This window comes from Odocoileus virginianus, unplaced genomic scaffold (assembly GCF_023699985.2).
Source record: "Odocoileus virginianus isolate 20LAN1187 ecotype Illinois unplaced genomic scaffold, Ovbor_1.2 Unplaced_Contig_29, whole genome shotgun sequence".
NCBI lineage: Eukaryota > Metazoa > Chordata > Mammalia > Artiodactyla > Cervidae > Odocoileus > Odocoileus virginianus.
Window position 1 is genome coordinate 513,446 of NW_027224346.1, and position 16,385 is coordinate 529,830.

At 37.3% G+C, this 16,385-nt stretch overlaps 1 protein-coding gene and 1 long non-coding RNA gene across 6 annotated transcripts in view; one reads left to right on the forward strand and one right to left on the reverse strand.

Annotated features, from left to right (window-relative positions):
• LOC139034144 (uncharacterized) overlaps positions 1 to 16,385 on the forward strand; it is a 45,361-nt gene that overhangs the window by 22,514 nt on the left and 6,462 nt on the right. The window contains exons 2-3 of one of the 2 annotated variants that reach the window (XR_011486591.1): positions 8,941 to 9,053; positions 12,541 to 12,740. This is a non-coding gene — a long non-coding RNA (uncharacterized lncRNA). The remainder of the gene's footprint in view (positions 1 to 8,940; positions 9,054 to 12,540; positions 12,741 to 16,385) is intronic. The other variant, XR_011486590.1, reaches the window with a different exon arrangement.
• Positions 1 to 16,385, reverse strand: part of KLHL7 (kelch like family member 7) — a 54,946-nt gene that overhangs the window by 17,271 nt on the left and 21,290 nt on the right. For all 4 annotated transcript variants that reach the window (XM_020876484.2, XM_020876486.2, XM_020876488.2 and 1 more), the window contains 2 exons: positions 14,747 to 14,921; positions 6,431 to 6,573 (listed from right to left, as the gene is read on the reverse strand). In XM_020876484.2, the coding sequence (XP_020732143.2) occupies positions 6,431 to 6,573; positions 14,747 to 14,921 (318 nt within the window). The remainder of the gene's footprint in view (positions 1 to 6,430; positions 6,574 to 14,746; positions 14,922 to 16,385) is intronic.

The following is a 16,385-nucleotide window of genomic DNA, read 5'->3' on the forward strand; positions in this document are numbered from 1 at the left end:
GAGAACCACCAAACTGCCTGCAAACAATCAGGTGTGAGAAATACCTAATGTGCATAAGCTGCAAAGAACACTGGTTTTACCACTGGTACCTATTATACTGACAACTAAGAATGTTTAAAGGATACCCATGTTGACCCATACTTGTATTCCACCAATGTCAGTCCCTGGGGGATATAGCTATGGGTCCAACCCACCTGGGATTACTGCTGTCCTTTGTGGAGATTCTGTTCTGACAGATGCTCCTGATCATTTCAGCAGCACTTACTCTTGGACTTCAGTACACTACTTGTACAACACTCTGCTGGTGACAAACACCACTGATGCACTCTTACAAAAACTTCTCTAATTTTTTAATGTAACAATAAGGCTTATACTTCTTTTACGCACAAGTCTTTTAAAATCATATGCAACATACAATTGCCAAGTTCCACCTTGATAGTGTAGCACTGTCTCCGTACACACTGGGCCAGACACTAAAGCTCAGTGATGAGTCTACTTCAGAGTTGTGAGCAGGAAAAGGTACTTAAGAGGCAATTCTCTAGCGGTCCAGTGTTAGGACTCCATTCTCTCATTGCCGAGTGTCCTGGTAGGGGAACTAAAAGTCCCACAAGCGTGCGGTGAAGTCAAAGGAAAAAGATACTCAGCATAAACCTTTTGAATCTGAGGGCTCTGTAAAACATGGCACCATTGTTTTTCTGCCTCTGCAACTGGGAATGGTCCTCACTGTGGTGTTCTCACTCCTTGTCTGATTTTAGCAGGGTATATGCAGAATCCCTTTTCCTCTGGGGCAGAGTCTCTTATTTCTCCACCATGTGAAAGTGGTGAGCCAAGACCCCTACAAAGTTTTAAGCCCTCAAAGCTTATCATTTCACTGACAGGAATAGTCCAAATAATCTGGTCAATTAAGTCAACTTTTATTTTAGCATCAGTATTATAAAACATATAAAATATGCTACAATTTGAGAACACATTCTAAGAACAGGGCACTGGATTCAGACAAATAATTCTTCAGTAATCATTAAACACTTGATAAACACAGGGACAGTGGGGAAGGGGAAGACTCAGCAAAATTCATGAAAGGACCACGACAAGAACAGTATCATTTCAATTCAATATAGCAACCCAAGATTTCTACTATTTTATCTACTTATCTACTAGAAAAAATATTAATTTTTATCATCTTTCAACCAGCAATTAATATGAATATTTGCTGCTTCTCATGAGTGATATCCAAGAAATATCTAAAAACAACACATTATAGGGATACTGCTTAATTCTAGATAATTCAATTAAGTAGTACTGCTTAAATTGTCTCTTTGAAGGAGATCAATCAGTGAAAATATTCATTTGAGACAGGTATAGGACACATGTCAATGATAGTTAGAACCATTTTAACATCTCTGAAAATGTTAAATTCAAGAATTTTAAAACAATTCCTATACAGTATTTATTATTAAGCAGTCTACTTGAAATGGAAGATGAAATAATGTTCACTTTGGAGATTCAAGATAAATAATAACTTACAGAGAAATCAGCCTCCTGACTTTTAATATTAGAAATAAAGACAACTTATATTAAAATATGAAATAAAAGTAAATGGTAAAAATTTTTAAAATGTAGTTTTTAGCAAAAAGAAAGGAGAGGGTGGAACTTCCAACAGAAATATTTAATAAATATTATAATGGGTTGCTAATAGTATTAACATTAGGAAACGAGTAATAATTGATGAAATAAGAATGTTTAAAAAAAAAGAATGTTTATATTGGTAGTTATATCCTCAATTATTTAAATTTTTCCACTGTAAGTCTAAGAACTTGTGATTGAGTATACAGAAGAGCACCAAGTATGTGCCATTTATAAAATCAAAGCAAGACATCAAATGAGATTTCTGAAGTTACAGTCTCATTTCCAGGCTTGTGCAGCACACTCATCTTTTTTCAACTGTTCAATAAAAAAAAAATCAAGGAAATTGTTACAACTACAGATCAGAAACAAGTGCTAGTAGTCATTCTATATTTGCCTTACTCTAAAAACAATGCTGTGTCCCAAATGAAATCAGTATTCTCCTTCTACCTCTGTACATCAAACTAGACATCTACTATTAGATAAAGTATTTACCAAAACATACTTTAATTGCTTTTTTAACTGTCAAAATCAACACCAAAGTTAGGAGGGATACAACTTTCATCAACCTGAAAGCTGTGGTTCATAGAATTATAATTTAAGCTCCTATGACTTCAGATTTTCCTTGGGGGGAAAAAAAGAACTGATAAGTTTCCTGCTCCTGACTCAGAAGGATCCTGAAAAATTAAAAAACAATGAAATTAAATAGCCACTGAAATGTCAACAGTCTTAACATTACCTAGTATGAAACAGATGTGTAGGTGTATCAACCTGTTAAGCACACTGACATTGTGCCTACTGCACGGTGCTGTACAGGCCATCCAGCCTTATGGTACTTGCCATTCACTCCGTCCTCTACTAAGGAAGGAAACTAGATGTCTTTAAAGAAAAAAAAAAAATCAGCCTATATTCTGGACTGTAGATAGATATATGACCCAAAAGCAGGTCACAGTGACAGTCCAAATATGATGATATTTAACCAATCTAACCTGCCCACTCCTTCCCCGGAGGTCTTTTTGGTATCTGGCAGCATATATGCTCTGTGGGTTATATGAGTCACCACCCTTATGGCAGAAAGCGAAGAACTAAGAGCCTCTTGATGAAAGTGAAAGAGGAGAGTGAAAAAGCTGGTTTAAAACTCAACATTCAGAGAAAACTAAGATCATGGCATCTGGTTCCATCACTTCATGGCAAATAGATGGGGAAACAATGGAAACAGTGACAGACTTTATTTTCTGGGGCTCCAAAATCACTGCAGATGGTGACTGCAGCCATGAAATTAAAAGATGCTTGCTCCTTAGAAGAAAAGCTATGACCAACCTAGACAGCATATTAAAAAGCAGAGACATTACTTTGCTGACAAAGATCCGTCTAGTCAAAGCTATGGTTTTTCCAGTAGTCATGTATGGATGTGAGAGTTGGATTATAAAGAAAGCTGAGGGCCAAAGAATTGATGCTTTTGAACTGTGGCATTGGAGAAGACTCTTGAGAGTCCCTTGAATTGCAAGGAGATCCAACCAGTCCATCCTAAAGGAAATCAGTCCTGAATATTCACTGGAAGAACTAATGCTGAAGCTGAAACTCCAATACTTTGGCCACCTGATGGGAAGAACCGACTCACTGGAAAAGACCCTGATGCTGGGAAAGATTGAAGGCAAGAGGAGAAGGGATGACAGAGGATGAGATGGTTGGATGGCATCACCGACTCAATGAACATGAGTTTGAGCAAGCTCCAGGAGTTGGTGATGGACAGGGAAGCCTGGCGTGCTGCAGTCCATGGGGTCACAGAGAGACATGACTGAGCAGCTGAACTGACTGGTGACTCTTGATTGTTGCATGAGGGCCAGGTGAGGTCTCCTCACTGGACCAGACTGAAGCAACCATTCAAACTTGGTCTATAGGGTACACTCTGGCTAGTGTGTACTTCTGTTACTGTCTACCCAGATTATTAGATGGAATTTCTTTTCAACTGACAGAGAAGATAAAGTTATTTCATAGTCTGACTTCAAGATCTCTAGATTCTAACTCTATGCTATAATCTCAGCTGCAGGAGCCCTGGTCTATCTCCCCTTGCCAAAGATCTCCTATGTGGATGCCTATAACACTGATCAGTTCTGGAAACAGAAATGAACAGAAAATAGAAGCGATCCCACATGTCTTGGGAAGACAAGTGTTCCCAAAACAAAAGTTATCCTAAAGTATGGTGTTGCTCATAACAGAGTTCCTAGATGTCCACAGGTCTGCAGCAGGGGTTGGCAAACTGCAGGCTAAATCCAACCAACTGACTGTTTCTGTAAATAAAGTTTGATTGGAACGCAGCCATGCCCATTTTTTTATGTATTATTTATGGCTGCTTTCTGGCTACAGCATCAGTTTGAGCAGTTATAGAAGAGAGTAAGTAGACTATAAAGCTGCAAGTGTTTATTATCTCTTTTAGAAAAAGTTAGCCAAGCCCTGATCTACATCACGTTGGTATAACCCCTTGGAAATGAAGGACAGCTTGTTGCCCCAAGCATCTTCTAACACTTTACAGATGACACATATCCTGTGTTTGGGTGTCCTACATTTACCCTCTAACTGGGCAAACCAAAAAGCTGCCAGTTGTGAGCAAAACCTGGAGCAGCTTTCTAAGTGGGACAGGTGACAGAAGCACAGCTCAGCTGCTCAGGCGAGCCTGTGACCCGAGGGCATTGAGTTGCCGCTTATAACTTGAGGCACGTCCCAAGATGATCGCAGAGTACACCCCTGGGATTCTAGGGCAGGGCCAACCTACTTTAGGCAGGTACCATTTTCTCAGTAAATAGCTCCTGGCTGGCCACTAGGGTCTGACAGATGGCAAGTGTCTGACACCAAGGGAAACCAGGTGAGCATACTGTTAACCCATTTTGAATAGTATTACCTGACCTACCACATCACCAATAGCATGGTTTCAATCCATGATCTAGTATTTAGACACAGGACATCCAAATGGGATAATCACAACCCTTCCTCAGTAGGCCTTCTCCCTCACCCAGGGTTATGTCGTCTTGGAGGCGGTCTCTACACATCAACTGACAAATTGGAGAGACCTGAGCTTGGCTCATCTGTGATAGTACTAGCCAAAGTACGAGCTTAAGCATTACAGGCCCTTCAGAAATGGTACTGAGGGATGATACAGAAAAGACATATCCTGATACGGCAGATTTTCAAGCAGTTCCTTCAATTGTTGATTATGTCATTCAGTAGAGGAAGCCTCAGGTCAGTTTTTTATCAACTGTCAGACAGTGACTAATAGTTTACCCAGATGGTTATAGACCTGAAATAAGCAAGAATGAAAAAATGCTGACAAGGGGATTTGAGGAAGGATAAAGTAGAAGCCCACATGAATTCTTACTGGAGTGCCCACAGCTGCAGTGAAGTCTTAGTAATCATGTGGATAGGACTGTGTCTGCATCTTTCCTCCCCAGCGTGATGCTTGCTCAATGGGCTTATGAGTGGCTACAGTGCAGTGATAGATGCATGCAGTATCTACATAAGTCAGTGGCTACAGAAGTTAATGAACCTTTATGAGAATGGATACATGTATATGTATGGCTGAGTCCCTTTGCTGTTCACCTGAAACTGTCACAACATTGTTAATCGGCTATACTCCAATATAAAAGTTAAAAAAAGAAAACAGCCAAAAAAAACCAGCTAATGGCCCTTCCTTACCTGAGGCCTACGTGGCTATCCACTACTGGCTAGCACCCACTTTGTGGGCAATACTGACCGATTTTAAGAACCTGATTTGTTGTCATACCTTGAGGGAACTAGTTAGTTACCTGATGCACTGGAACGTCCCATTATTGAAGGGACAAAGCTCCGTCCTCATTGGAATTGATATTTATTCTGGATTTGGACTGGCCCATGCTGTCTTTTGCACTCTTGACAATACTACCATATGTGTATCACCACTATCGTATTATATAGAAAGCCTCCAAGGACCCACTTCTCAGAGAAAGTAGTATCAGAAGTATCCTGATGTAAAAAGGATGCTCTGGACTCATCAGGTATCTATCATCAACAAAAAATGGGCCTATAAGATGATGAAAGAGATCGTTAAGTGCTGAGACTCAACATCAGCTATGGGTACCATCTTGCAAGATCAGGTGCTATCTTTTTAGGATTATGGTGTGTGTTCTGCTTAGCCAATATATGTAGCAATAGAAAACATAGTATTATCTCTTCAACAGCCAAAAGTCACAGGTCTAAGAAACGATAGAAATACGAATGGACTTTCTCATAATCCATTTTTAAAAATTGTGTTCCTAGACCTATGACTCAAACTCTGCTGCCCAACTGGCATAATGTAAAGCACATTAAAATTGGTAATATCTAGATGGTTGGACTAAAGATAATTTTATCTTTTTCCTCATGATGGTCTAGATTTTTCACATTTTCTAGAAAGACTGTATTCTTTTATATTCAAACAGAATTACTAAAGGGGAAAAAAAACCCCATAGCTCCAGAAGCAGATTTTCATTGAAAGTGGCACATAAGTAAAGAAAGGAGTTGAGATGAATGTGAGGAGTTCCTAACAAATCAGAAAAACTGCTTTCCCTTTTCTTTGATAATGGTTACTATGTAGCACTCTAGAGCAGTCACAGAGACGTTTGAAATATGACTCAGCCTCAGTTTCCTTATTTGTAAAACGAGATCTAACTGTGTATCTCATAAGGTCTATGAAAGAACACCATAAACTATAACATCTCTGAGTCATTACTATTGGTGGTAGGTGCCAGTCTATCTGCTCAGTGCTTTTACAAACAAAAACAAGGATAAAAGTTACCTTTGGGTTAAAATATCTACAAGACTGTGGTTGGGAGCCTCCAAACAGGGCTATGCGGTAGTCATGTTTCTTCCTTCTGGGCCTTGTGCCTTCTACCAGTTCTTCTCGATCCTCTGGAGAAAGGAGATGATATCTCATCCCACCTGGAGAAAAATACATGCCAACTCTTCAAGAACTTCAGGCACTTTAATACTTACTTTGAAAAGGAAACACCCAAATAAAGCAGTGCTCTTATTTCTGTAACCGTTTTTTTTTTTTTTCTATCATCTAACATTTATGGAAAGAGTGAGCAGGAATGAGGCAGGAGAAATGTATAATAATCTGAGTGCTAATCAATTTATTATTCTCCGTCATCACCATTAATGCTAAGATTGTCCTACCCACTTAAGAAATATCAGTGAATCATCTGGCTTTTCAAGCAACAGCAGCCATAGTATTAATTATTGAAATTCATATCTCCTAACCCAGCAGTTCTCAATCTTCACTGTACATTAGAGTCACCTAGAAAAATCTCAGAAACTATCACTGGGCCTATGTCAGCACAGTTAAATCAAAACCTCTGGTGGAAGGGTGGAGGCACTGGTATTGCCCCTTATATGTGGTTAAAAGATCAGCAACTTCATTACCTGGGAACTTGTTAGAAATACTGAATCCCAGAGCTACTGAGTTAGAATCTGCATATTTAACAAAATGCGGAAGTAACTCAGATGCACATAAAACTTGGAGAAGTGCTTACTGCTTAGATGACCCTAAAATGCAATGAGGATTCGTAACTACTGTGATCTAAAATCTTTCTTTCAGCAATTACTTAGTTTTGTCAAGTCAAGGGACACTCAATGATTAAAAACTTAAGATGTCATTTCAAATCAGTGTGGGAAAAGTCGATTATTCAATAAATGATGATAGACAGTGATATGAAGAAAATACCCAACTTCATATTTTACTCTAAAGCAAATTCCAAATCAACAGAATATTGTAAAATGTTTTTTTTTTTTTTTTAACAAAAAAGCCTTATAAATGAACTAAAAGAAAAATAGGAAAAGTTTAAAAAAATAGGCTCAGAATGAGGAAGCCTGAAAGTGAAAGTGAAGCCTCTCAGTTGCGTCCGATTCTTTGTGACCCCACAGACTGTAACCTACGAGGCTCTTCCGTCCATGGGATTTCCCAGGCAAGAGTACTGGAATGGGTTGCCATTTCCTTGCTCCAGGGGATCTTCCCAACCCAGGATTGAACCCAGGTCTCCCTCATTGCAGGCAGACGCTTTACCGTCTGAGCTACCAGGGAAGCCTAAGAAAAGACAAATAACACAGGAGCTAAAAAAAAAAAAAAAAATTCAGAACTACAAAATTTTAAGTTAAATTATTTCATGGCAAAAAGAAAAAACAGAAAAATTAAAAGACAATGACAGGATTTCCCTGGTGGTCCAGTGGCTAAGACTGCACTCCCAATGCAGAGGGACCAGGTTCGATTCCTCATTTGCGAACTAGATCCCACATGCAGCAACTAAGACCCAGTACAGTCAAAAAAATAAGTAAATGTTAAAAGAAAAAGACAATGACAAACTAGAAAAGAATTTATAAATCATATAAAAGACATATAAAAGATACTCAATAACATTATAATGATCAAATGACAGAAAATTAGATCATGTATCTGAACAAAGTTCATAGAAAAAGAATTACAAATAACTCTGCAACATATGAAAAGATGCTCATGTGCTCTAGTCAGAGAAATACAAATAAAATCAAACGTTCTCATACATCAGACTGCACAAGATCAAACTATCTGGAACACAGGGTATGATAAAGGAAGCAGCAGTCTCCTACACTGCTGGTGGGAATGTGGATGAGTGCAAATTATCTGTGAAATTATTATTTCACATATCTTAGCCAGCTATTTCCCCCTTTAGGATTTTATCAACCTAAAGTTCATTGTCAGGGAAGTGGTTAAAAATTATGATTATCCACACACTGGAATACTAAATATGGTTATTGAGATGAACAAGGAAGGGTAATATGTACACATAGGATGAATTCCAAGAAATAATGTGGAATGGAAAAAAGCAAGATGGGAAAATTCCCTGGTTGGGGAACCAAGATCCCACAAGCTGATGTGAAGGCAGGCAAGGGAGAAAGACATAGAAGAGTACACAGAGTGTGACATTATTTATTCTAAAAATTTATATCTTTATTTATATATATTATACATAATTTATATAAGCATGTCAATAAATTACTGTGTGTGCACAGATTCGACTACTTTTAGAAGGATATACAAGATAATAATGGTTACCTCCAGTGAGACTTTTTACTATCTACCCTGAACTGTGTATGATGTATAGTATTACTGGTTCAAAAATAAAATAAGGTAAGCAATCTTCAATACATGCAGAAACACTTCTGTTCATGATGCTGTGTTGGGCTTTTATAAGAGGAATACAGAGAGAAAACAGTTTTGGATAACAGGTTGTGAATCAGTATCAATATTTCTAGCATTTCTTTCTCCTTTAGAGCATCAGTAGCAGCAATGTGCATTACAACACCTGGCACACTCAGATGCCCACCCTCAGTCAGGGGTCAGCAAACCTTCTCCAGAGGACCAGACGGCAAATATTCTGGGCTCTGTAAGTCACATTTGGTTTCTGTCATATATTCTTGATTTGTTTTTTCACAATCCTTTACAACTGTAAAAAAACACTTTTCTTCATGCCCTCCTCTCCCACTCTAGATGTAAGACTGTAGTTCTCAAAAGTGTAGTTCCCTGACCAGCAGCATCACTTGGAAACTTACTAGAAATCCAAATTATTGAACACTACCCCAGAAGAGAGCTTGTGGGGTTTGAGAGCCACTGCTCTAGGAGGGCTCCACACAGGGCGGATGTGTCCTGTGGAATCTATGAACACAATTCTCCCAACAAGAGAACACAGGCAGTGGGGAAGGAGAGATACAGGAGGGGATGGTTCCAGGCAACAGGCCACGGCTGCAAGTAGCTGGCTGTGGCCAACTGTGTCCTGGAGGAAGCACAAACTGTGGCTGCTTCACTGATGGGCTGTTTCTCTCCCAGGACAGGGCTGAGGACAAGCTCTCTGGGACCTTTCCCTGAGAAGCACCTTAGGCTTATAACTTTGGGAGTTAATCCTCTGAGAGGCAGGTACTGTCATTTGAAGATTCTGGGTAAGAACTTGGTCTGACCCTTTGTGGTGGCTTTGACTGTGATCTTCATTTTAGGACTCATTTTCTTTTAGTTGTAGATTCTCTCAGTTTAGTTTTATTCTGTATTCCTATCATCTTTTCTGTTTTTCTTCTACTCTCAGAAGGCAGCCTCTAGGTCACATGGTAGGGAGGTAACTGACAGTCTGAGGGAGGGAGGCCTTTTCTCCACTGAGCTTTATTCAGGCTTCAAAGCTGCTGGTGCCTAGTCAAGGAGTTGTAGAACTGTTCTTCATTAGAACAGGACAAAACAAAGAAAAAAAGAAAATGTAACAAAGATTCCTGCTCAAGAGCCCAATCCCACACTTGGCTGGATTTCTGGAATAATCCCGATACTCTGTGTCTGAGTCAATTCAGAATCCACATAAGAACTAAACACTATACTTCATTTAGACTGGCTAATTTACCTTCAACAGCTTACTCCATGTGTGAATAAACAGATGCAGGTCTCCACCCAGTGAAACCAAAAATATGACAGTATGCAAATAAAGATATAACAAAAAATCCAATATTAACACGTACAAAATCCACATAATGAAAGCACTAATATAAAGGTGTCTTCTTGGTCTTGATTTTCTTTCACCTCCCTGTACTTAAAGAAACTAATACCTATAATCTACCTCTTTAAACTCCCTACACCTTGGTTTTAAAGACAGCAGCCTGGGTGAACTCTCCTCTTCCAGCTCTTTTCCCATCACCCCTTCAGAGATGTGTTCTTGATTCATACCCCCTCCCACCTCGACACCTTAACTGGAGCCAAAAGGTGTTATACCATGCACTGTTTTATGCTATTGCCACTCATGAAAAATGTTTATTATTATTATATTCATCTAAGATATTTTTAGTAAATATAGAGCATTCCACTGTATGGATAGATCATAATACTTTCCCAAACTAGGGGACAGTATTGGGTCAACTTACCCCAAAACCATAATATTATTAACTAGTAGCCATGTGGTAAGTCTTAGCAGAAATTTTACTTTACTTCCAAATCAAGGGAAAGTGATACTATTTAATAATTGGATGAGTGCCTAAAGCCTGTGCTCTGCAATGAGATGCCACCACAATGAGCAGCCCATGCGTTGCAACTAGAGTAGTCCTCACTCATCACACCCGCAGAAAGCCTGCACACAGCAATGAAGACACAGCGCAGCCAAAAATAAAAGAAACAGGTGAAAGAAGAAACAGTGAACTGGAAGACAGATTTGAAGAAATCACCCCAAGTGCAACGAAAAGCTTAGATATTATGGAGTGGAGAACTGACAACATCTTTTTAATTAAAATTCCTGAGGAAGTTGACACTTATTGGAAGAGAAAATGGCTGAGGATTTTCCAAACCTGATGAAAAACATGGATTCCTGACTAGGGAAAATGAACAAACACTGAGCAGGATAAACACAAACAAATGCCCAACCATATTTGATGCTAAACATCAAAACCAAGAGAAACCCTTTTAAAAAGACACAGGCAAAAATTCACACTATCTACAAAGAATGACAACTGCACTGACAGGAGACATCAATAGTAACGATGGAGGTGGGGTGAAGTATCTTCAAAGTATTGAGAGAAAATATATTCAACCTAGAATTATATGCCCAGTTCAGCTTTAAGAATAGAGTAAAAGAAAAAATATATATTTTTATATAACCAACAACTGAAACAATTTAAAAGCAGACTGTAAATGTATGAACTTTATAAAGGATGCTCTTCAGGAATATGGGGAGAAGATCTAAGATAAAAGAAGAAATGGTGTGCAAAGAGATTGACAAATATGGATAAATTTAAACACTATTAAAAAAATTAAGTCCCATTTGAAAAGTTAAAAAAAAACCACTAAAATACAGAACAAAAAACATTTAGTGTTTGCATTATTCTTCTTTATAGCTTTAGGTACAGCTTAAATACACATACTAAATTTTAAAATAGCACTATAGCAATATTTGTCAAAATCCTCAAACTCTCAGAAAAAAAGAAGTAACTTTTATCAGTATCCACTAAAAATAAGTTTAAAATTCAGGAAAACAAAATTAATTTCTTAATTATAAACATCTCCTACCTATTCCACTCATATCCACCTACATACCCCAACACATGTACCCAACTAATGTCAAAAGCCAGGTCCAGGGCTCTAGGTGAGAACTAAAGGTGTTCCCATCAGAATAAGGGAAAGACAAGGCTAGCATTTATCACCACTATAGTTACTTGAACACTGTTCAATTAAAAATTTATTCAATGTAATTATGCAATATAACAAAAGAAAAAAATATAAATACTAAGGGCAGAAACTAAAATCATTATTTGCAGATCATGAATTATTTCCCTAGAAAAAAGAAATTCACTGAAATTTTTTTTAAAAAGATCAATAATGACTAAAGAAAAAAATACAATCACAATAGTAACAACAAAAATATCTGAAAAAATTTTTTTAAGAAATATAGAATGTAAAAAAAGAAAATTACAAGTTCTTTAGGGACACATGACAATTTAAATGAAGTACAACAATAATTAAGGGCCTCCCCGGTGGCTCAGATGGTAAAGAATCTGCCTGCAATGCAAAGATGAATCATTCAACAGTAATACTGGGTTAGAATCTTGCCAAACATTTAGGAGGGAAAATAAAGCTAGGTTCTTAATTATTCTGGGTGGCAGGAGATTATTTCATATGAAATCAATCTCAGTTGCATATAAGGTTTAGAAATTAAAAAAAAAAAATCCACAAATGCACAAAAGGAAAATTTAGGAAATTAAAAAAAAAAATCATCTTGGACCAAGAAAGACCCTTCTAAACATTTCTAAACCTGGATATAAAGGAAAAGATTGATTAAGATTTATCAATACAACAAAAACAACTTGAGATTAGACTTGCCATTTCAAGACATTTTTCTTCCTCTCTCTTGAAAGCCACTCTCCAAAAACAAGGAAAGAAGAAGCAAACAAACTACCTCTGATAATGCCAGAAGATCTGCAACTCCCATAACAGTTAATGAAGACAGCTAGCAGACAGAATGCTAAACCTGAATAGTTATGGCAAGAGACACCAATGAGAAACAAGTCAAACGATCCTGCAGAACCCTGGAATGATACAGAGTACCCCAAAAGAGGTGGGTATGAGAGAGTGGGGATGAAATCAAGAGAACTCTAAAATTCTAAAATAAATGACCGCTGAATTGCCAGGTCTCCTTTCCCTACTGCAGTCAGATACCTATGCTTTTCCCACTACAGGAGACAGAAGGGTTGGTCTTCAGAGATTCTGAATCAGAGATGTCCAGATTCAGAAAATCACATAGAAAAGGGTGTGAAACTGAAAACAGGGATTAAGTGAAAGCCTTCAAGTCAAAAAGTTCCCCCATTCAGTTCCCAAATGCCTCTAACCCAACTACCTGAGAAAACAACTACAGATAATGACCTCTGAAGTCGCTCAGTCGTGTCCAACTCTTTGTGACCCCATGGACTGTAGCCTACCAGGCTCCTCCGTCCATGGGATTTTCCAGGTCAAGGGTACTGGAGTGGGTTGCCATTTCCTTCTCCAGGGATCTTCCTGACCCAGGGATCGAACCCAGGTCTCCCGCACTGTAGGCAGACGCTTTACCGTCTGAGCCACCAGGGAAAGATTAATGACCTCTGGGGGTCCCCAATTTAAAAACTGTCTGGCTATCTTGATTATCCTACAGTTTAGCCCAATAAATGAGAAGACTAATATATGGTATCAATTTTATAATAAAACATTCTTATGGTTCACAGATGATATGAAATATTTGTTTTCAATAACAAAAAGAGAAAAAACAAAACCAAACCAAAGGCAATACAGAAAAAAAAAAAAAGAAGGCAATACAGGAAATGCAGGCAAGATAAGAAAACATTAAAGGCATTATAATGCTACTTTGGAATAAGATATTATAGCCATGAAATAAGAGAATAAAACTCACAGAAATAAAAAATAACTGAAATAAAAGTGCTAAAAGAAAAATTAAGGCTATTTCTAAGAAAATAGCAAAGACAAAGATGGATAGGAGAGACAAGAAAAGATTACAGACTCAATCCCTAAAAAATCATAATATCAGCAATAAAGAACTGAGAAATCTGTGCTGAATAGATAGAGAATGCCAGTGTGATAACTAAAAGATGAAAACCAAGGTACATTACTGTGAACCTTCAAAACAGCAGGGATTAAAAGAAAATAAAGGGTTACATGTTTACAAGAAGGCGTACTAAATAAACCGGGCATCAGATTTCTCAAAAGTAATACTGGAAGCTAGTAAACAATGGAAAATTCCTTCAAAATTCTAACTAGAAATCATTTTTCAACATAACTCTATAGCCAGTTTAACTATCCTTCAACATTTTATGATAAAATAAAGATGTGATTTGTCAAATTTCCAAATATTTACTGATCATATACTCTTTCTCAGGAAGCTTTTAAGGATATGTTCAATCAAACAGAATTTAGGAAGGGGAAGACCTGGGTTTGAGGAAAATAGTGAATCTAACTTAGGAAAGGAGTGAAAGAACATCCCAGGATGGCAGAGAAGTCCCAGGACAAGAACTGTGCCTTAAGCTTACAACTACAGTGCAAACGCTTCATACTGGAACAGGCAGAAAGAAGGCTCTATGAACAGTGTTGCCAAAGAAAGAAAAGCAACAGATTGTTTAATAGTACAATCTTATTAACTGGCATTTTACAGAGGGGTTGGAACTCAAGTCTAAAAGTCAAGAAAAATTAAGTGAATCAAAAAAGAATGTGGCAAAAAATGTGCTCCAGGTCCAACAAACCAACATTTTTCTTCAAAAAAGAAAATGTGATCACAGTACACTACTTGGCTCAATTATTTTAAAAAGGAAATAAAACACACAAAATGAAAATTGCTGTACATGAAAGGAAACAAAGTCTAATTTTTTACCTTCTATCACAGGTGTTCCTATAGAATAAAGGATGAGGCTAAGTTCCTTCCAGATAGACAGCTGAAAATCTCAATAGATTAACTATACAGAAGGGCTAAGTCTCAAGTGTTTCTCCGTGGCTGCCCCATCTGATTCAATCTGAAGGGTTTTAAGTCCATGAGAAACTGGCTACACGATCAGGTTATAAATGGCTATTAAGGAAACTTACTTATCACCATCTTAAGGCATTCGGGATTGTCTTGAATAAGTGGTTCAGCTTGTACTGTTTTACTTAAGAAATTCTTTGATATAAGAGGAAACCTGACTTTAGCAAGGATGTCAACCATAAAAGGCTGGCGATTAGGTTCATCATATTTCAACCACCTGACTGCGGCGTCATAAACCTAAGGGGAGAAAAACAGCATGGTAAAATTTCTAGATGGTAGCAGTACTTCCAATTACCTATGTTTACTCTCACAGTGAAGAGAAAGAATCTCATTAATACATAACTGCTTACCCCCAATATCTTATTCAGATACTTGTTTTCATCCCCAAATACCCATATCTTTACTTCAGAACAGTTTACACAATGCTCTAGTGATTCTTCTAGGTAACATGCTTTATAGAACTTATTACTACTGCATAATGTATAACGATAAAGACGATGTTGAATACAGATTTTTAAATTGCTTTTAAACAAAATGTAACTTCTGTTTTGCAAGGAGATATGATATACATTTCCCACTAAAAAAAAATCTATTGATCAATGCTAATTTCAATATTTGCTTATATGGTACCAGGAAAATGGGTTATTTCCTCAGTGGCCTTCTATCCCAAGAGATATGAAGGTCATCTAAGATTTTGTTACAATCTAATATTCCTGAATTATGAACTGATAGACCTATGTGCTTTCCACAAACTATATGATATAAAAATTCTATATATATAAAAGTAAATTAGAGTATTTATGTAAGAATTGCTTTCTAAAATAAAATAATTCATTTAACTGTACCAAAACAGTGCCAAGTTTATTAACATAATCTGATCTACAAATCACTAGTTTAAACACATAGAAAAAAATCTATTATTTCATATACCACACACTTTTAGGTCATATTAATAAGGCCTAAATTTAATTTCCCCATGGATCAATTTTTTATAGGAATTAGTCTTTTATTTTTAAATAAGTTCTTTATTAGGATAGTTTTTTATTTATAGAAAAGTTGGAAAGAGAGTTCCCATATACCTTGCACTTAGATGTTAACTGGTACATTAGTATAAAATTCTTATCATAACTAACAAATAAATGTTGATATATTAAGGTCCATACTTTAAAAAAAATCCTTTAGCTTGTCTAATTTTCTTTTTCTGTTCCTCAATTCCAAAGAAGATACATTACATTTAGTCATTATACCACCTTAGGCTCTTCTAGACTATGACAGCTTCTCAGACCTTCCTTGTTTTTGACGATTTTTGACAGTTGTGAGTTCTAATCAGGAATTTTATAGACTGTCCCTCAATCTAGGTTATCTCATGATTAGACTGGGGCTATAGTTTTTTGGGGAGGAAGACAGAGACGACATGCCAGCCTCATATTAAGGGTGTGTGCTATCAACATGGTATCACTGATTTCCATTATATAATACATTATCACAAACTTTTTGACTTAAATTACAGAGAAGGATGGGGAAGTGAAAATAGAGATTAATTAAATGTCTGCATATTAAAGTGTTACCCGATCTAGCTCCCAACACCTGCACCCAGCTTACACCTCTGACAGTTTATCTGACAGTTCTGGAGATCACAGTCCAAAGTGGGTCACACCCTGGGCAAAAATCAAGGTGTCATCAAGGCTGCCTGAAGGCCTA